The 22,391-nt window shown below is 42.5% G+C and overlaps 1 protein-coding gene across 2 annotated transcripts in view; it reads left to right on the top strand.

Moving 5' to 3' along the window:
• The window catches only part of PTDSS2 (phosphatidylserine synthase 2), a 160,163-nt gene that overhangs the window by 108,412 nt on the left and 29,360 nt on the right, over positions 1–22,391 (top strand). For both annotated transcript variants that reach the window (XM_068119443.2, XM_068119451.2), the window contains exons 5-9: positions 945–1,079; positions 2,403–2,453; positions 9,511–9,624; positions 14,008–14,126; positions 17,658–17,772. In XM_068119443.2, coding sequence (XP_067975544.1) covers positions 945–1,079; positions 2,403–2,453; positions 9,511–9,624; positions 14,008–14,126; positions 17,658–17,772 — 534 coding nt within the window. The remainder of the gene's footprint in view (positions 1–944; positions 1,080–2,402; positions 2,454–9,510; positions 9,625–14,007; positions 14,127–17,657; positions 17,773–22,391) is intronic.

The following is a 22,391-nucleotide window of genomic DNA, read 5'->3' as shown; positions in this document are numbered from 1 at the left end:
TTGGCACGACTTGAGGCATTTGTGCACAAGTAATCTGCCACACAAATTGTGCCATCTAAATGTTAATCAAGATGGCGCAGAAGTCGCACGTTGAGCTGTCGAGTCTGTTGAATTCTCAGCCGGACTAGAAACTGTCAGATTAAGGCTGTTTTTCATCATTGAGTGTGCTGTTGCTTGCTTAGACCTTGAGCTGGGGATCTGTCTGCTAGTATTAGTTGGACATTTGATAAGTCTTTTGACAGAGTAGGGAGTTATTGTCATCACCATGACCAAATTTATGATATTGAAGGAGCTGGGGCTCCCACGTCGATCGGAAGAATGGACGCGACAAAAAGCTGGAATTCATCCGAGTTGCTTTAATCAAACCAAACACTCAGGCACTCTGAAAAGCCCGTTTATCGGGCAGCAATATATATACATATTATCCCAGAGCGTTTGCCCAGGAAAGGCGAGAGGGGGCGTGGCCCAGCGTCCTGGCTGCGGCCTGGCAAGTTGAGGGCGAGCCTGCCCGGGCGTCCTGGACGAGCCCGGCATGGTGATCGCTCCGCGTCCTTGATAGGTGCAAGGCGATTGTGAAAACCCAGCGGTAGCCGCTACAATATATCCTATAAGGGGGACTGCATCAGCAGCACTACCATGGCCGTTAGAAAATAGTTCATGCCTGTGGTTTGAACTCCTGACCAACTCCTGGACCAATATTTATATAAACGAAGAAAAAAGAAATCTAAGTGCTAAACAGGGAGATGTTGCTTAAACCCATTGCTATTGACAAAAGTTGAGCTATCATGAGAATCACCTAGATTTATAAACTTCCATTGTGTGTGAAGGTGTTGTATTCTGTCAACAGTAATGTTCACAAAGGCACCTTGTCACTGATATGGTTCTTTTTTACAGTTTGGATGTAAGGGCGATCACAATGTTCAAATCTGTTGTGTCGTTTTTAGACTGTGGATGATGGACGACAGTTCATGAAGTTTATCGATTCCAAGCTGGGGGTTCCTCTTCCTGAACGAGATTACGGGGGAAACTGCCTCATTTATGACCCAGACGACCAAAATGATCATTTTCACAATGTTTGGGTAAGGCTGGCTACTTGTTCGTAAACAATGCCAGAGGGTGTTCAAACCCAGGTGCCTGGGAAATAAAGATGCACCTGTAATGAAACTGCACAGGTTTGCTTGGAAACGAGAACCAGCATTCAGGTTGATTAAACATTTCACTGTATGTGCATATGAGCAAAACCTTGCCTGAAAAATTAATGTGCAAACTAAATCGGTTCTGTGGTTAAAAATGGCACCAGAGATTTGATTTTTTTTTTTTTTTTTTTTTTTTTAGCAGTGAATGTTGTCAAACTGTAATATAACAATGTTCCTCGAGTTGAGCTTTATTAATGTTTGAAGGTTCATTTAATTATTAGCCCCCGTTGGACTTGGTCCGAAACGGGGGGGCTTATGGATTGGGTCTTGTCCGTGCATCTGTCCGCAACCATATCTTCGACATGTATGGACCGATTTTGTTCATATTTGGCACAAAGACAACACATGACGTTATACATTTGCACATCTTGTCGTTTCGCATTGCGATCAAAGATGGCCGACTGGCGGCCATTTTAGGTGTAAAGAACCTTATGTTGAACATGTCCTCACCTATTTCTCGGACATGCGTTTGCCAATGTTGTTCAAACTTGGCACACGGATAATAAATGATGGCTTACCTATGCATGTCATTTTGTTTCAAGATCAGATCAAAGATGGTTGACTGGCAGCCATTTTGTTATTTATACGTCTCAACAATTTCTCGGGCATGCATGGTCCGATTTTGTTTAAACCTGGCACAAGTACAGTACATGATGACATACACGTGGACCTCACTTTATTTTGCGATCTGATCAAAGATGGCCGACTGGTAGACTGGCGGCCATTTTAGTTGTAAAAAAAACCCGATATTGAACACGTCCACAATCTCTTCTCAGCCATGCATTTACCGATCTTGTTCAAACTTGGCATACAGATAATGAATAATGGGTTGCATATGCATGTCTTTTTTTTTGAGATCAGATCCAAGATGGCCGATTGGTGGCCATTTTGTTACTGAAACATGTCACCATCCATTTCTCGAATATACCTTGACTGATTTTCTTAAAACTTGGCACAAAGACAATACATGAATATACATATGCAGAATATTTTGTTTTGTCATCGGACCAAAGATGGCTGACTGACGGCCTTTAACTCCGTACAGCAAAATTACTAAAACCACGGTGGGGATGATGACATTTTATGTGTTTTTCTTCGTGTTTTAAAAGTAATTTGAAAGTCTAACTTGCAGACCATCGGCTTGATTTTACAATTTATCTTTTGTATACATTGCTTGACATGGCCCTTTGTCATATCCGTGTGCAGGACAAGATCGATGGATTTGTGATTGCACATTTCCTTGGATGGGGGTTGAAGGTGTGTGCAGATTGTTCCATTATTCTCGCTCTCATCCTTGTAAGGTTTTCGAAACGGTTGCATTTCACAGTGCCTTTTTGACTCTTAAACAAGCCCACTTGGAAAGTGTGTGTCTGTCTTGAAATTATCCAATAAAATAATCATTTTGTGCAAGCACTCGGTGCAGCAGATGTGTTTTGATTTTGTGAAATGAATTGAAGACTTGGTACGATAAATGTTTGTAATTTCTGAATAAAGTATCGTCACGTCTGTAGCCGATTAACACCAGCTTTGGATGGATAGCCGGATGGTCCTTCATTTCCGAGGCAAACAGCCAAACTATTTGGCAGTACTTTTTCGCGCGCAGGATTTAAGGTAGGGAGGTGCTTATTCCCGAGCCTACAGAACAAATAAACAACACAACAAATGAAATGCCGCAATAATGAATTTAATGAAATAAAGCACGGCAAAATAAAGGTTGAGGTAAAATAAATATTCGCTACTTTGAGGGACCCTCCATGCAGACACAAAAACACACAAGGGGAGGAAAAATAAGATAAGATAAAATAAATTGTTTTCTTTGGTCGGCCGGCACTCAGCTTGCTCACTGAGATCGTTGAATGAAGTCGGCAGTCTGGCTCTGGACAAAGCCAGAGAGATGCCTTCTACTTCCTCCCTCCTCCTCGAACCTTCTTGCTCTCTGATGTCATGCCGACCAATCATCCTTTTTCTCGTGCCTCACCCCATGCCCCCTCGACCAATGATGAAGCTCTGGGTGTGGTCTGCCGGTTGCGATAGTTTGGAGGCGGGGTTTATTTGCCGATCGGCAAATGTTCGGCTCCGGTCGGCAGTAGTGGGGCAGGCTTTAGCCCGATTGGGATTGTTCTGGGTTCTGTCGGCAGTTGTTGTTGTTGTTGTTTTTGTTGTTGTTGGAGGTGGTTGCATGGTGGCTGGCGGGCCTTGTAGATGTAAAAAAAACACAGGAGGCAATCACATTCTGGGAAGAACTAACTTAACCCCTATCTAGATAACACCGCTCCACACCCCCACCCCCCCATCCCCCCTCCCCTGTGTGAAGACACATAAACAACTTAAGCTACAATTTCCCTACGTAATACATCGAGATGTCTCCTACACATCCACGGTCCATGTTGTACTGATATGATCCTCCCTCCACTATAGGATCCTACCTATCCCCACAAACGTAGCAGTATAATTGGTTAAATGTCAATTTTTCCTCACACTGAATATAATTTATACTTATTGTCATTGGAGTAACGGATGCCATAGTAATATATTCGCTATATTACTCCTTACATCCTCCAAACAGCCTCTATTGACTCAGTGTTGCTCACAGAATAGCTTTTCCTACCAACATAGTCTTTTTAGTGCTGTTCCTTTTTCTTGAGCACTTTAGCAATGTTCTCTATAAAGAAACATAAACAATAAAAAACCAGGTCACATTGCCTGTTTACAAGTAGATATTTCGACATGGTCCTTAAAGGTCCACAGAATGAATAAATGTCTTGAAACGAAGATTGTAATCGTTTTTTTGATGTCGTATTTTGGTGTCTAAGGGTTAGAGTGTTACAGGGGGAGGGGTGTATGCCCAAGGGTTATAGAGTGTTAAATGGGGGAGAGTCGTTTCCGGTGTAGTTGATGCTAATTAATCAATCAATGACAACTTTGTTCCAGGTACCCTTTATTTAAAGATGCAAGTACAGTATTTGATGATTCACGCATTCAATACCTTAATGACATCTGCATCAACGTATACCTATGCATGTACGTACACTACTGTTGCCCCGGCGGTTGTACATTTATGTTCAATCAGTGCTAATTAACCTGCAATACATTGTAGTGCCTTCAGAATGTATTCACACCCCTTGACTTTTTTGTCACTGATATACACATAATACCCCATAATGTCAAAGTGAAATTTTCTTTTTAGCAATTTCACAAAAGGATTAAAAATGAAATACAGAAACATCTAATTTGCACAAGTATTCAACCCCTGAGGCAATACTTCATAGAAGCACCTTTGTCAGTGATTGCAGCTTTGAGTCTTCTTGGGTATGTCTGTACCAGCTTTTCACATCTGGATTTGGTGAGTTTCTCCCATTCATCCTTGCAGATTTGCTCAAGTGCTTCACATTCTTGTTCTGAAACCATCCCAGTGTTGCTTTGGCTGTATGCTTGGGGTCATTATCCTGTTGGAACATAAATGTTCTCCAGTCTAAGGTCTTTTGCACTCTGAAGCAGGTTCTCCTCAAGGGTTTGCCTGTATTTGGCTCCATTCATTGGTCCCTCTATCCTGACAAGTTTCCCAATCCCTGCCACTAAAAAGCATCCCCATATCATGATGCTGCTGCCACCATGCTTCACGGTAGGGATGGTGCTGGATGGGTGATGAGCTGTGCTCTTTTTCCGCCAGACGTAGCGCTTTTCATTCAGGCCAGAGTTCAATTTTCTTCTCGTCAGACCACAAAAGCTTTTGCCTTGTCCTCTCGGGGTCTTTCACATGACTTTTTGCAAACTCCAGGCGTGCTGTCACGTGCCTTTTCCTCTGGAGTGGCTTCCATCTGACCACTCTCCCATAAAGCCTAGATTTGTGAAGTGCTGCAGGGACTGTTGGCCTTCCGGCAGGTTCTCCCATCTCGGCCAAGGAACTCTGTAGTTCTGTCAGAGTGATCATTGGGTTCTTGGTCACCTCACTTACCAAGGTCGTTCTTACCCGAAGGCTCAGTTTGGTCGGATGTCCAGCTCCAAGAAGAGTCTAGGTAGTTCCATATTCTTTCCATTTCCTAATGATGGAGCTCACTGTGCTCTTGGGAACTTTCAACACTACCAATTGTTTTATACCCTTCCGCAGATTTATGCCTCCGTAGAACTCCGAGATAGAATTGTGAGGACAGTTCCTTGAACGTCATGGTGGAGTTTCTGCTCTGACATTCACTGCCAACTATGAGACCTTGTATTTAAAGGTGTGCTTCTTTCTAAATCATGTACTATAAATTAAATAGGCCACACATGGACTCCAATCAAGTTGTAGATATATCTCAAGGATGATCAAAGGAAATTTGATGCACCTGAGCTGAATTTGGATTGTAATATCAAAGGTGTTGATTACTTATTGACTCGAGACATTTCAGCTTTTCAATTTTAATTATTTTGGAAAAATTAAAACAAAATAAAAATTCTACTTTGACATTATGGGGCATTATAGATCATTATAGACCAGTGACAAACAATCTCAATATAATCTAGTTTCAGTTCAGACTGTAACGCAACAGAATGTGACAAAAGTCGAGGGGTGTGAATATTTTCTGAAGGCACTGCACATTGAGAGGATAATGCCATTCAGTGTGGTAATAATCTTCTACACATCTAGTATTGCACTATACACCCAGATAGGATAATTCTTCACTGATTCTTCACCATTAAGAGATAGGGCCAAAACAATATATAGCAAGATACTCTATTTCAAAATGTTGTGGACGGATTTGGACGAAACATTGTGGATGAGTTGGGTAGGCGACAAGAACAAGTCGATTCGATTTTGTAGGTCCGGATGCAGATCCAGATAATTATTGGAATTGAAAACCACATTCATTTCTTTGTTTATTACTTTAAATATCATATATATATATATATGTATGTATATATGTATGTATATATATATATATATATGTATATATGTATGTATATATATATATATATATATATATATATATATATATATATATATATATATATATATATATATATATATATATATATATATATATATACACACACACATACACACACACACACACACACACACACACACACTCTTTCTGATTCTGTGTACCATTAATGTACTATTTGTTTTTTCAACATGAACAATCGTGACATATTTTATTGTTCTTCCAAGTCAAACAAAACCTGATACCATCCTGGTCTTTCAACCCCTCAATATTCGTGGCCAGAATTGTACACAAATGTTTGACTGTTATATACAGTGAGTGCATTCAGAAAGTATTCAGACCCCTTCACTTTTTTCACATTTTGTTATGTTGCAGCCTTATGCTGAAATCGTTTAAATTCATTTTTTCCCCTCATCAATCTACACTCAATACCCCATAATGATAAAGAGAAAACAGGGTTTTAGAAAGTTTTGCAAGTTTATTAAAAAGAAAAAACTGAAATATCACATTTACATAAGTATTCAGACCCTTTGCTATGACACTTGAAATTTAGCTCAGGTGCCTCCCATTTCTCTTGATCATCTTTGAGATGTTTCTGCACCTTGATTGGAGTCCATCTTGTGGTAAATTCAATTGATTGGACATGATTTGGAAAGGCACACACCTGTCCATGTAAGGTCTCACAGCTGACGATGCATATCAGAGCAAAAACCAAGCCATGAGGTCGAAGGAACTTCCTGCAGAGCTCAGAGACAAGATTGTGTCGAGGCACAGATCTGGGGAAGCCTACAAAAAAAATTCTGCTGCATCGAAGGTTCCCAAGAGCACAGTGGCCTCTATAATTCTTAAATGGAAGAAGTTTGGAACAACCAGGGCTCTTCCGAGAACTGGCTGCCCGGCCAAACAGCAATCGGGAGAGAAGGGCCTTGGTAAGAGAGGTGACCAAGATCCCGATGGTCACTCTGGCTGAGCTCCAGAGATCCTGTGTGGAGATGGGAGAAACTTCCAAAAGGCCCGCTTGGAGTTTGCAAAAAAGCACCTAAAGGACTCTCAGACTGTGAGAAACAAGATTCTGTGGGCTTTCATGTGTCTTTCACTGAGGAGAGGCTTCCGTCTGGCCACTCTGCCATAAAGCCTAGATCGATGGAGTGTTGCAGTGATGGTTGTCCTTCTGGAAGTGACCATCGGGTGACCATCGGGTTCTTGGTCACCTCTATTACCAAGGCCCTTCTCCCCCGATTGCTGTTTGGCCGGGCAGCCAGTTCTCGGATGAGCCCTGGTTGTTCCAAACTTCTTCCATTTAAGAATTATAGAGGCCGCTGTGCTCTTGGGAACCTTCAATAGAGCAGAGATTTTTTTTTTGTAGGCTTCCCCAAATCTGTGCCTCGACACAATCCTGTCTCTGAGCTCTGCAGGCAGTTCCTTCGACCTCATGGCTTGGTTTTTGCTCTGATATGCATTGTCAGCTGTGAGACCTTACATGGACAGGTGTGTACCTTTCCAAATCATGTCCAATCAATTGAATTTACCACAAGATGGACTCCAATCAAGGTGTAGAAACATCTCAAAGATGATCGAGAGAAATGGGAGGCACCTGAGTGCAATTTTAAGTGTCATAGAAAAGGGTATGAATACTTATGTAAATGTGAGATTTCAGTTTTTTCTTTTTAATAAATTTGAAAAACTTTCTAAAATCCTGTTTTCTCTTTGTCATTATGGGGTATTGAGTGGAGATTGATGAGGGAAAAAATGAATTTAAACGATTTCAGCATAAGGCTGCAACATAACAAAATGTGAAAAAAGTGAAGGGGTCTGAATACTTTCTGAATGCACTGTAACTCGCAAATGCAAGGAATTATTAGTGATCGAATGTGTGCGTTTGCTGAGGTATTAGTGATCGAGTTTGCTGAGGTATGCAGGGCTGTAATAAAGCTGCTCTCCCACACAATGTCCAACTCCTCCTGCCTACCCCCACACCACTTTTATTAATTTATTATTTTTACTTATGATGCACTTTAAAACTGCATGTACACTTGTGCTTTCGGATCGTCCTACAAATAGGAATGATAAAAGCAGCTGTCCTGTCTGCATTTAGGTTGTGGCTAAACTTATTGCTTCGGGTTAACTCTACAATTAGCACTCGGCTATGCTAGCATTCCATTAAGTCGGTGTTGGAGTATGGATATGTCATCCACATGATGGGCCTCGTCCAAATGGCCTCTTCCTCATGTGTCTCATATTAGTCTAATACGGGGTTGCGAGATAATTGGTTGTGTCCATGTTCGTCCACGGCGATATATTTTTGTTTTAAAATTATTAGCCCGTTGGACCTAGTCCAAATTGGGGACTTATGGATTGGGTCTCATCCCTCCGTCGGTGCATGCCATCCATTCCATTTCTCGTACATGCATGGACTGATTTTGTTCAAACTTGGCACAAAGACAATACATGAGAGTATACATATGCAAAAGATTTTTTTTTGTAATCTGACCAAAGATAACCGATTGACAGCCTTTAACTCCATACAGCAAAAATTGCTAAAACCACGGGGGTTATGACATTTTGTCTTTTGCTCCTTGTTTTTTTTTTCCTCTGCAACCACTTGTCTGATTGATGCGAAACCTTTAACATAGGAGAGACTCCCCATGGAGAATATTTTATTGATAACTGATGTCATAGGTCACATGTTATGGCAGCCATATTGGATTAAAGGAAAAACAATTAGACATCATTCTATCCAAAACCACTCAACGAAAGAAAATGAAACTTGGCATATGTCATCAACTCCCCATGCAGTATATAGGGTGTTAACATTGACCTCATTTGGTGAAGTGATATTCCAGCCATAATTGATTGAAACGAAATCATTATCCGAAAAATCTGAAACTTCATATATCTGATGTACGACCCGATGAGAGTGAAAAATTTAACTTTTGACATCATTGGTCTGGCGGTGGTATTGGGTTGAAAATAAAAACGTTAAAAGGTTCAGATTTATGTTCTCCAGAACCGCGTTCTCCAGAACAGATCAATGCCAAAATTTGTAAATATAATCGACTAGCCATGGGGAATATAGTTTGAAATTTTTTTCATATCCATCTTCATTGACACAATTTTGCCTCAATGTTCACAAAAGTGGCCATTGAATACCCTAATAATCAACATAGCTACGGATAATGGTAATGTATGTGACATAATAGGGCACATGGATGATACAGGTATATGGGCCATAATATCAGTGGGCCATAATAGTGGCGTGCTCATTTACCAATATTTTTATTCAGAATGAGCATGCAAGGCAAGACTATGCACACTCCAAAGTGCAGTTCTAGTTCTGAGTAAATAGCCTTTGGGCTGCTCACTTGCCGGTTGTGCCTTCTTTTGGACAGACAGTGATGATACGTGATTGGTGGATGTGTACCATCGTCAGTGTTATGTTTGAGTTCCTCGAATACAGCCTTGAACATCAGCTGCCCAACTTCAGCGAATGCTGGTGGGATCATGTGCGTATACCTCCTTCTTCCATGCACTTAATCAGGAGTATTCTTACATATTGCGTATCATCTATGCCATCCTGTTGGTGTGTTGGAGGGTGCGGGTCGGGGGGGCGGCAGGGGAAGAGGAGGTGGCCGGAGGGGTGGGTTTGGAGGGGCAGGGCGAGTGGGTGAGGTTGAGAAAAAGGGAAATGGTGCATGATTTGGGAGGAAAGATTTAATTGGAAGTACCACAGAAAGCTTACCATTTAGAATGCTTAAAAAAAATGTTTCCCCCAACCAAGGAGTGTCCTACATCAGCAAAACTCTGCACAGCTGTCCATCTGTTGTTTGCAGCCAATCACACATTCTCGTCAATGGATGAGTTTATTGATTGAGTAACTGCATAAATGGTCATGTCTGCTTTGCAGGCCTTTTTTTTTTTATCCACAATAGACAAGTAACCACAACAATTTACAATAAAGAACAGCACAAATATGTTTAATACCAACTTGTATCCATTGGCAGAAAGTACTATATAAATAGATATAAATGGATTGCCATTATTAATAACTATGCGATCATGGTTCCACGGGGATTCTGGACTGGGGACCTCGGAAGCAGGTTAGATGCAGTTTCCTGAGCCCGTCCCCTCTATGGAATCTGGGGGATCATGTCTCATTAAACGGTCCAGGGCCACTGGACTTATTTGTGGGCCATGAGAGCAAGTATTATGCCATGCAAGGCCTCCTGGCCCCGAGGAAAAGCCGTCCATGGTCATGGTACTTGGCTGCATGCCATTAGAGCAGGTTGGATTCCATAAGCTGAGCCCAGCTGCAGTCCCAGGCCATTATTGTAGAATCTGTAAGTAAGTAGGTATGATCCCGTCCGTGGAGTCCCATCGGCACCTCCAATATGTCCCCCTGTGTCCTTGCTGCTTTAAATATATTTTATTCAGCAGCCGACAAAAAAGTGATTCTGAGCAAAGCAGACCACTTTGTGCAACATTCGGGCTTAGGCCATGCGAAAAGCCACCCGGCAAGCAGCTGAGACATCTTCCGCAGAACCAGCTCAGGGTCTGTGTAAAGGGCCCATGGCCCAGAGTGGAGTTTCCCCAAGTTAGGGTGGGGTCCCAGTCTTCTGAATGACCTGACCGATTGAGAGTTGTGATTGTGGCATCATCTAGATTCTAGGGTTTATTTTCTGTATTGTTTATTTACTTGTTATTCCGTTGAGGATGAGATGGGAGTTGAAGGGGTTAACGTCGTATAGTTATTTCATTATTAAATGTTCAGCCGAAGGCGTACGGTACTTGTGCGCAAGGATCATAACATGTCGAAGTATGTCAAGACAGATTTCATTATGAGCCCTCCATTCTGTAATGTCTATGAGCCCATTATACCTTGTTAAGCGTTAAAAAAATTTCCTTTGTTATCTGTCCTTTAAATGTTTCTTTGAAAGCACTGACAAAAACATTTAGGTGCAAGATGCCGTCGATGCTGTTGACGGCATGGAAGTTAAATCGCCACAAGAGGCGTGTGGAAAAGTTGATGGCACATGGCAATATGTCGTTAATGCCTGATTGTGTAGATTTTGTTAATGCCCCACGGAGCCACCGAGAGAAGGGTGATTGCAAAGGCAGGTGCGCAGGGTGAACGAATTCCACTCTCTCCTTGGAATTGGTGCAGAGGAAACTGCACTTTTCACCTGCTGCTGGAGAGCCGAATCACATCCCGGCAGAACTATGCCCTCTTGTCCCCTTGCAACAGAGGCGACGGGACGGAGAGCCGAACTGCCACCGGACTCTTTGCCAGGCTCTACCTGCCGATTTTCCGAACATCATTGTCTTGTAAATTCCCCAGTCTGTCCGAGTAATTGTCGTGTGAATGGTTAAGCTGATCGAGTTATCGTGGGTGTGGGGAATTATTACTGCACATTAATTGTGAATTACTGTCTGTACATACGTGCTTTATCTTGACCCATCTTCCCTGTCCTTGTTAAATCAACATCTGTTGCATCACCTCTGTGTTTGACATTGGAGTGTTATAACCTTGGCATGGTTAAAAAGCACGGCCGGTGGAAATTGGCGCGATCAACCTGATAGTGGGTTTTCAAATGATGATATGGCTCCTTGGGCTTCGCTCGACCCACCATATCCTGATGAACGGGGAACCTATCACAGCGACAGATCCTCATTTTAGCGTTCTGTATGCTGAACACCGAAGTAAAGATCTATTTGGCTTTCCTGGCGGATAGCATATGGTCTCTTTCGATGGTCTGTCTCTAAATTGGTGATCATGTGGGTGGAGGATTTGACCCCAGAGTCCATCTCGCAGTCCACTGTAATATTGGTTTGTCAGGATTGGGATTGGGAGACTAGTCTGAATCCGGTGACCATAACAATACATACATACGTATTGATGTCCTGACTCAATTTTGTGTTCTGTGTTCATCACTTTTTTATTTATTTATTTTTCAATTCAGTTTTGATGTATGATTTAAAAAAAAATTTTAAATTATTTTAGCCACTCATGAATATGGTGTATTTCCATTGTTAAGTGATTCATATAAAATGAAACTTTCTTTTGGGCATGCAATTATCGACATTTGCAGTAATAGTTGTATCAGTTTGTTTATTCCAACCATGGTTTGTTTATTTTTCTACATTAGCGTGGTTCTTAGCTACATAAGGCAAAAAATAAAAATTGAATTGTTTTACTTGTAACCTTAAAAAAAATTTGGTATTGAGGTAAAACTTCTGCCTGTGAAATATTTTTTCACTACATCAAGTTTTAGGGGTTGCACAGTGACTCATGGTTGCCAGCCACTCATTGCTGCCCGATAAGTGTTGATTTCCTGCAATTGGGAAACCTCTTACGATGTTCTGTCACAACTTGAAGCAGATACTGGGTTTGCTATTCATCCCATTGTCAGGAGACGATTGTACTCTTCAATGAGAGCAACTGCATACACCAGAGTACAGCTGTACTGTATTCAATTAACTTAAAAACAACTTCAAAATGTGCAGTACATAGCAAGGTCATAGGTCAACTGTGAAGGTCAAAATTACAAGTATAACAGTGGAGAATAAATAATCAACTCCAAACATTTATGCGAGCCAAATATGTGAAATTACAAATTCCGTGTGCAACCCCTAAATTTATTCCAATGGCTTAAAATTTCACCACAAGGGTTTTTCATACATTCAAATTTTTTTAAGTGTTAGGAGCATGACTTTTCTAACTTTCATTTTTAAGAACCACCCTATTCTACATGGTCTAAAGCTCATGGAGGAGCTGCCTCACAAATTGGGCAAAAACTTGCAAAAATGTAAGACAACATTGAGCTGGACTTCAGAAAAAAAAAAACATAGCCAGTGAGCTTGGGGGAAGTGACGTTACTTCAGAGTACAGAATACCAGAGACGCCATCTTTATGACGTCACATTTTGCTCCACACTGCAGGTTAATTAAAGAGGAATTTCCTCTTCCCCATGGATGATGACTTGTGTCTGCTCCAGTGCTCCATGCTCAATCTGTTAAATGCTGAATTAAAAGTGAGGAAATAACATGTACCATTTTTACCTCTGATGTGTCTACAAGAGATCCACGTGGTTGTTGTTGTTGGGGGTTTGTTTGATTCTTTTTCTGGTGGGCCTAAGACATCAGGCCTGTACACCTATGCTGATTATACACTGCCTGGGTTTCTTGCGTCAGATTTCCATTAGCTTTGCTTGGGTCGAGTGTTACTCACGACGAGGGACGCTGAAAAATCGAATGTCGAATAAATATTTATTTATAAGGTTTAATCCAACCCGTCAGCACACACGGCTCCCTAAAAAAAAAGTGTTGTGTAATTTTTGAACGGCCCCATATTGGGGTGTGATGAATCAGCTCGTTCTGATATAATAGTGGCGGAGGCTGACATGGTTGAGAGGTGTCGATTGATATTTTAATAGCGCATTAAATGTGTGTTTCCCAATCGTAATTTTTGAACGGCCCCATATTGGGGTGTGATGAATCGGCTCGTTCTGATATAATAGTGGCGGAGGCTGACATGGTTGAGAGGTGTCGATTGATATTTTAATAGCGCATTAAATGTGTGTTTCCCAATCGGCCCATTACCAGATTTTGTCAAGTTGTGACCACAGTGCAGTCATTTTTGGTAGTCTTTGATATGACTCGGCCAGGGTCAGAATCGAGCCATCGTCCTCCCAGACTCCAATAATATGTGGAATTTAGTGTTCACATATTCATCCCGCATTCGTTTAGAAACTGCTGTTGTATTGGTTTTCTCTTGCTTTGTTGTTAAAGTATGAATAAGTCATGTTGTAATGCAAGTTTTAGCTTGGCATTAGGTTGTGTCTCAGTAATAACATTACTGACTGGCTTTTATCATGCTTTCTTCTGCACAGTGGATCCTGGATGTGTTGCTGTGCAATGGTCTGGGAATATTTTGTGGCATGAAGTTTCTGAGCTGGCTATCAATGAAACCTTACCATTGGCAAGGTCTCTGGAGCATCCCCACTTACAAGTAAATGTTTTTCCACATTCACATCTTGTTTGTCACCTTTACGTTGGACCATTGTGGACTGACCATTTTGAATGATGTAGAGCTGTTCACAAGTCAGCTGATTGGTCATATAAGGTTGATCATTTGTAGCCTCCGAATTGGCAACTCGAGGAGTACCGTGACCTCATTTGTCAAGTGTATCTGTTTCAACTGTTCAACAGTTGCTTATAAAGTTGTTTTAAGTATGTGGCCTCTGTTCAACAAGAAACGACTTTCTCAAGTTATGACCTCCGCCACTGAAGGTGGACGGAGCTTATGTATTACTTCCTGATTGTTTGTTTGTTTGTCTGTCTCTGTCAGAATGATATCTCTGGGTGTGTGACAAGTACTAATCGATTCGATTTTTGTGAAGATCCGGATATGAGAATTTCGTATGTGATTCTTCACTATTAGGAAAAGGAAAGGTGTATGCTGCATGTGTGAGAAGTGTTATGATTTATGGGAGCGAGACATGGGTCATGAATGTAGAGCAGCAACGAAGGCTGGAAAGGGTGGAAATGCGAATGGTTCAGTGGATGTGCGGAGTGTCATTGAGAGAGAGGAAGACAAATGATGAATTGCGAAAGATGATGGGAATAGAGCCTGTGATTGATGCTGTGAAGAGGAACAGGTTGAGATGGTTTGATCATGTGTTGAGGAAGGATGAAAGTGACTGGTTGAGAAGAGTGATGGAAATGAATGTAGAAGGAAGTAGAGGACGGGGAAGACCGAGAAAGACTTGGCTAAAGATGGTGGAAGAAGAAATGCGGGCAAGGGGGTTAACAAGGAGAGATGCAGAAAATAGGACAAAATGGAGAAGGTTGTCATGGGGACCGCAAGGCTAACCCCCGCTCTTGCAGGGAAAATGGCCTTAAAATGCATGTTGTTGTTTGTTGTATTCTTCACTATTAGAAGTTCGGGCCAAAAACGATATATAGCACGATATCTTAAGTTGTGGATGGGTTACGACACAACTTATTGGATGAGTTGGGTGGGTGACAAGAAGAAGCTGATTAGATTTTGGTTAGGCAAGATCTGCATCTGGGGACCTTATCAGTGGGATACAAAATGTAATCTGTTCCGCTTGGTGGAGGTATGTGCTCTATTGAGTGCTGTTCTAGTTTCTAATGAGATGGGTAGATGACACTGAAAATGTAAGTAAACAGTTCAGCTGGCCTCATTGTGTGTGTGTTTGTGTCAGCCAGCTCCACTATATGCCAGCATGTGTGTGTGTTTATGTATGTGTATATATATATATATATATATATATATATATATATATATATTGGTGGACTTCCGTTGAACTTGGGGCCGACTCAGAAGAAGACCTTTGTTGGTCGAAAGCTTGTCAAATTAAAGATCGACGTCTGATTTAATCTCCCGATTATTTATTCAATGCAAATGAGACGCCCTGCTCGTACTGTGGAGTTTCTACTATTTCTCACAGTTTGTATATATGTATGTATGTATGTATGTATGTATGTATGTATGTGTATATATATATATATATATATATATATATATATATATATATATATATATATATATATATATATATACGTATATATATATATATATATTTGTATGTATGTATGTATGTGTATATATATATATATATATATATATATATATATATATATACACGTCATACCCCGTTTTACGCCATTTCGACCTACGTCAAATCCGACTTTACGCCACTCTTCTAGAGTAAATTTCAGTTCAGCGAACGTCATTATGTGCGACTTTACGTCACTCCTACATCATCATCTCCTTTGTCTCGAAGGAGGAGAAGACCATGCCAGGCTACAAAGTCACAAAGGAGCGGCTAACGCTAATGCTTGGGGGTAATTGCACCGGCGACTTCAAGCTGAAGCCGCTCTTGGTGTATCATGTGTGTGAGTATGAGGATGAGCTTTAGGCGCAAATGAGGAATTGAATGAGGATCTTTGGAATGAACTTGGTGAAATGAGGCATTGGTCGAGAATGGTTGTGTGTGTGAGAATCTGGTTATCGTTGAACTTGGTGAAATGAGGCAATGGTCTGGTATGACCGGAGAAAGTGTATGAGTGGTGTTTTGAGGACATGTGTAATGGTGTTGAGTGATTGACTTGCATGGGGTGCAAGTGGATAAATGGAGAGAATACTTGGTGTGTAGGAATAAATGGTGTGTGGAGTGAGTAGTGTGGATTGAGTCGTGTGGAGTGCATGGTGCGAAGGAGTGGATGGGGGAGGATGGACCCCTTCACGAATACCCGGGGAGGGTAGTTTAAAGTTAGGTAGAGGGAGTAGGTAAATTGTTTGGAAATTGACATCTGTGGTGCAGGGAGTAGCAAGTTGTTGTTGATGCATATCCTTGTAAAGAACCGATCGACGTGTGCATGTGCACATGTGCATGGATTTGCAAATGCCTGCCTGTACGTCGTCGTTTCTGCGTATATCGCATCGTCCAAAAATAAAGAAGCAAGCAACTTCGGCCACTCGAGGAAAGACGGGGCACGCCTACGACTCAGAGGCGAGCGTCGATCCCCAGGGCGGCCGGGTTCACAGAACCCTGAGCTCGTTCGTTCGTCACAGATGACACGACACGACCACCGGTGAAACTGCTCGGACACGTTGGGTAAAGCACGCCGCGGTGAAGCGGGCCGCGGAGCCACTCGGCACACAAGCCAGCTCACGGTCGACACGTCCGTGCCGGTCACCCCGTTCGAGGAGAAGACCCGACCGATAGAAAACAACGGAGGGACTCCCGACGGGGAGCGGCAAAGATTCAGGGTGAAGCCGCAGCCTCCTCCAGTTATTTACTCTAGTTTTACGAATTACGGTGTTTGTCTTCATTTTAAGGCATTTTTAAGACATTACGCCCGGTTTACGTCAACAACCGAGTTACGTCACGGCTTATGGAACCAATTAATGACGTAGGCCGGGGTATTACTGTATATATATAGACATATACACACACGTTGTCAAAAAATATTTGATTTACTGTTTGATTCATCGAGAGGCGATGGCTGCCAAATGGCTGAGATAACTTGTGAACCAGTGATGGGATTTTGACCAAACTTCGTGCAAGTATATATAATGATGCAAAGATGAACCGATTAATTTTCATTGTCGAAGGTCAGAGGTCATGTCAGGTTAAAAACGTGATACTTGAGAACAACTGAAGGGATTTAAATCAAACTTGGTACAAGTATGTATAATGATGTGTTAATGTGGGTGGGTGTTGGCATATCGGTAGACGTCGAAGAGTGCTGTTCTAGTTTACAATTATTTTTACACTGTGCCAAAAATGATTTCCTCATGTCTAGGGATTTTGAGACATTGCCATTCGCATTGGTTATTTACTACATGGAAACGATCCTAAATATCACTTGGGTCGTGTGATTTATTGTCGAGTTTATATGTCAGTTTTGCCTTTGTAAATAAGATGAAGAGGTTAAAGGATGCATGCTGCGCTCATTCTCACGTGTTTGCCAATGAATACCTCATAATTATAACTCGTCTTCTTTGCAGGGGGAAAATGAAGCGTATCGTCTTCCAATTCACTCCGTACAGCTGGGTGCGATTTGAGTGGAAACCTGCCTCCAGCCTTGAGCGCTGGCTCGCTGTCTGTGGTCTCATATTAATGGTAAACTTCATATTCTAACTGTGTGTGTGTCCGTTGTATGCGTGTCTGTCTATCAACGTGATGCAGAAAACAGTGTATTGCATAATCATGCTTGGGGTTAATTTTGCTATAAAATTAAGCCATTAGAAGAGGATAAGAGAAGAGTTTTTTTTGATCGATCCGTTTCTCTCTTTATGAGCTAGGCATTTGAGGTGATGTAAACTGCCACCCAAATGGGTGCGTGAAATGTCTGTCAGCCAATTGTGCATTAACAGCTTGATGTACACTACTCACAATAAGTTAGGGATATTGGCAGGTTCTTCGGTGTGGTTGATTTTTGTGTATTTCTAACCCTAACAACTAACCTGTTAGGTTCTAACCCTAACAACCCACATACAATGGTCTGCCTATCCCAAAAATCAGTGAAGTGAAACACACACCCCTATAAAAAAAATCAACTCACTTCCACAATATCCCTAACTTATTGTGAGTAGTGTACATGGATGATCCATATTAGTCCGTGGGCTGAGTAGGGTTTACATGCACCCCCCCCCCCCCCCCCCACAACTTAACTTCCCGGGTATGTCCATGTACCCCCCACCCTAGGGGTTAGGAAAAACCATGTTAACAGAAAAAAAACTCATTCCCTCATAGTTTGACCTCTGGTGACCTCATTAGTGACCTCATCTGCATATAACACATCATTGTAAAGAGTGTCCCAGGACAAACATTTTGAGGGGTCATATGCAACCATAGGATGACGAGGTAAAAAGTTATGGCCATTTGAATTTCGCCTACCCCTAATTTTCGGAAATCACTGACACGGGGGGGGTAACATCAAAATATGCGTGGGAGGTACCTTGGGAATGAGTTTTTTTTCTGTTAACATGGTTTTTCCTAACCCCTAGGGTGGGGGGTACATGGACATACCCGGGAAGTTAAGTTGTGGGGGGGGGGGGGGGGGGGTGCATGTAAACCCTACTCAGCCCACGGACTATATCTCTTCAGAAAAAAATCTTGAACAACAGGGTACATGGACCTGTTTTTGAGGTTTTAAATTTCACGAGTTTCAGCTAGCTTACTAGAATATAACTGTATGGGTACAGGCTGAATCCATTTTTATTCATTTGATGACAATTTCTATGTAAGCAGCCATTGCTTGTCTTTTTTGGGGGGGGGGGGGGGGTAGGAGGGAAAGGGAGGGGGTGGACTGTGAAATGATTCATGATTGGCTGTGAAATACAAGTCGTAATTAATTTGTAAATTCGCTGTCACATTTGTTGCTTAATGGTGCATGTTCTTCTTTCAACAATACAAAGTGAAAATGGCACAATCATATTGCCATTTACGGCCCCACACCACAACTGATGTTCCAGTTGATGCAGGAATGGTAACACGAAGGCTGTTCGCTTCATGGATGGCCAACTTTTAACGTTTTTTTATTACAAAGCTACACCCTTTGTATTCAATATGTGGTCTAAAGCCTCACCGGATATTCCAATTACCTCAAATGTATTCCTCCAGGAAGTTCACATTCAGCCCAATCTAACGTACTGTGGCCAAAGAAAACATAGCTCAAGCTTGTACTCAATTATACCCCAAAATGATTTGTACTTTATGTGGACACATGCATTGCTGAGGCCTTATTTTATTGCTGACCCTAACCCTGAAAACCTAAATATTGAGTAACTAGCAAATACAACCCGTCGCTTCGCTGACTGGGATATTGAGAGGGGGGGTGGGGAAGGGTGGGAGCAAAGAAGGAGTGGAGAGCACAAGAAAAGGTACTCGGCAACGATGATCTGTTACATACCCCTTCTCCTCCATGAGCTGCACGAGTTGAGCAGGGAAAGTTTAAGCTGCCATGTGGTCCGCTGAGGTATGCTTGCCAGTGAGCTTCATATTGTGGAGACTGTTCTGCTTCTTGAAGCGGTCAAATCATCCCCTGCTAGCTCGAAAGGGACAGGGCCACTCGTACCCGCATCACTCGTGTTTCCAGCAACACTCGCGCCAACCGGATGATCGTACATGTACTTTGCCTTTTCACGAATCAGACGTCCCCTTAAAGGTACGTTTTTCTGGGTATTATAGTCTGACCACACATTCAATGCCTTCTTCATTGTTTCTATGTGAGCGCCCCTGACCTGTGTAACCACTTTGGTGCTGGGTACTGCCCTAGCCAAGACGCTTTCGCGAATCGCCTTCTCGTTACCTCCGCCACCAAAGGTGGATGGAGGTTATGTTTTCACCCCTGTCTGTTTGTCTGTGAACGAAATATCTCAAAAGGTTGTGGATGGATTCGGACGAAATGTGGCAGAGAGGTAGCATATGTGACAAGGACGAAATTATTAGATTTTGGTGAAGATCCAGATTCGGATCCGTCTACTAGAATTTATTAAGTGAATCTTCACCATTGAGAGATAGGGCTAAAAACGATACATAGCAGGATATCTCAAAAAGTTGTGGATGGATTTGGACGAAACTTGTTGGACAGGTTGTGTGTGTGACGAGGAAGAATCTATTCGATTTTGGTGAAGATCCGAATCCAGCTAGTAGAATTTTTTTAAAGTGATTCTTTACCATTGAGTGATATGGCCAACCAGGCGGAGGTATGCTCTCTACTGAGTGGTGTTCTAGTTTTTTTTTAAATGTTGTGCACAGTCGACTCGTTCACGCCATAATGCCTGCTCACAACTCCTCTCTGACGCTGCACTCTCACCACTTGATAGCTGGTCTAATAGCTGCACTTTCTGCCTCAGGCTCCTGACTTTTTTCTAACTCTTGGGAGCAGTCACATCTCCTGCACTACTACTCTTGTGTTTCGGACCCATGATCGAACAATGAGCACTAAAAGTCCATGAGTGCGGTGGGCTGTATAAGTAGCTCAGAGATTTGGTTCTCAGTGAAACCAAGAGTGCAACAAATTGACCTTTTTAAATTCCATGAAATATGATTTAAATTGAGAGATTAACTTAAACGGATCCTGTCACTTGGGACGGGTACTCTTCCTAGTAGGGGATACAGGAAGTAATATAGATCTGTCATGTCGTTAGCACTTACTTAGCGTAAAGAGTACACTATCTACAGTGCCTTCAGAAAGTATTTACAACCCTTGACCTTTTTACATTTTGTTGTTACAACCTGAAATAAAAATGGGTTAAAATTAGTATTTTTTGTCACTGATCTTCACATAATGTCAGTGGATTAATATATATATATATATATATATTGTTAAGGTTCTCCGCCGCACTTCTTCCCCTTACCAAGGGGGGATTAATCCCCTTGTTCTTTCTGGGCTTGACGGAACCGAGACTTGAAACATCCCTTCCGGGCAAACGCAAAGTAGGGTTTCGGGACCAACTCTCGCTCATACCGAATTCCCTGCGCCGCCACAGAAGCGAGGAAGCAAGCCTCGCACGAGCCACGTGTGGTTTGGGTACGCCGAGTGGGTTGAGTACCACGTGGTCCGTGCAGGTTAGTAGTGGAACCCGATTCGAGCGGTTCTATTCGTACCACGCTTAGCCAATGAGGAAACCACAGGAACGATCAAATGGAAAAAGGAAGAGCACAGGTTTAATTATTCCCACACGTATATACAATGATCGGGGACGCAGAGACACAGGGCAGCACTTAATCAGTCTTATCTTATCCCCCGGACTTGGGCCCGTCACACTCACACAGGGAATTTCAAATGTTGATGTTCCAGCCAGACGCGTCGACGTGGTCGTCCAGGAACGGCCCTGTCCGGCTCTCCACGGTCCCAGCACGTCCCGCGAAGATGGCAGCAGGCTGTGGAAGGAACCTCGTAGCGCGTCTCCCGAACAAGGGCAGCCGATGAGGTGGAACGGCAAATGCGGGACTCTCAGCGCGGCTGGTGATGACACGGCCGTTATCACTCGCGCGACTTAATGCGCTGTATATTGATCGGCCTCCAACTCAACCGAGCGTTACTTATAAAAGGGCGTATTTCGGTTCATGCGCGTCTTGCTTCACCCGCGTATCTCTCACAGTTCTCTGACGCTCACAACTCCTCTTCAACGATTCTCTCGGTTGGTCAGTGCGCGCGAGTCCTCCCTGGGCAAGTCCTCTTTCTCATCAGCGAGTCCTCTCGGGGGGCTTTGTGCGATGGGTTATATAGGAACGCCCCCGAACCTTCTGGAACCCTCTCGAACCTTCTTACCACGCCATGTGACGCAATGCTGCCGCCACCACCTCTGAGCCCTGATTGGCGGCTTGTGCTTACCATCAGCGCTTCTGCCGCCCCCCTCATTCGACTCCGCCCCGACTCTCCTAGCCTGCCTCGTGTTAATTCGCCCAAAATGAACCAAAGTCAGCGCAAAGGGGCATGAGGCTAGGGAAGCTGGAAAGTCGGTAGAAGTAGGGCCTATTCTCCTGACTACTCAACGTAGAACTAACAATGGAAAAGGACTAAGCTCACAAATACGAAGAAATAACTACACTATCAAGAGGCTACATGTTGCTTGTGTGACTATCTATGAGGGGGAAATTTAAACCTTTATTTTACTCACTGTACAAACTCAAAACCACAACTATATATATATATATATATAATTTTTTTTACAAAATAATTAAAAATGAAAAGCTGAAATGTCTTGAGTCAGCAAGTATGCAAGTGGGTA

The sequence above is a fragment of the Myxine glutinosa genome, chromosome 1 (assembly GCF_964187855.1).
Source record: "Myxine glutinosa chromosome 1, kmMyxGlut1.1, whole genome shotgun sequence".
Taxonomy (NCBI): Eukaryota; Metazoa; Chordata; class Myxini; order Myxiniformes; family Myxinidae; genus Myxine; species Myxine glutinosa.
Note: the sequence above shows the minus strand (reverse complement) of the source record. Positions and strands in the feature narration are given on the sequence as shown.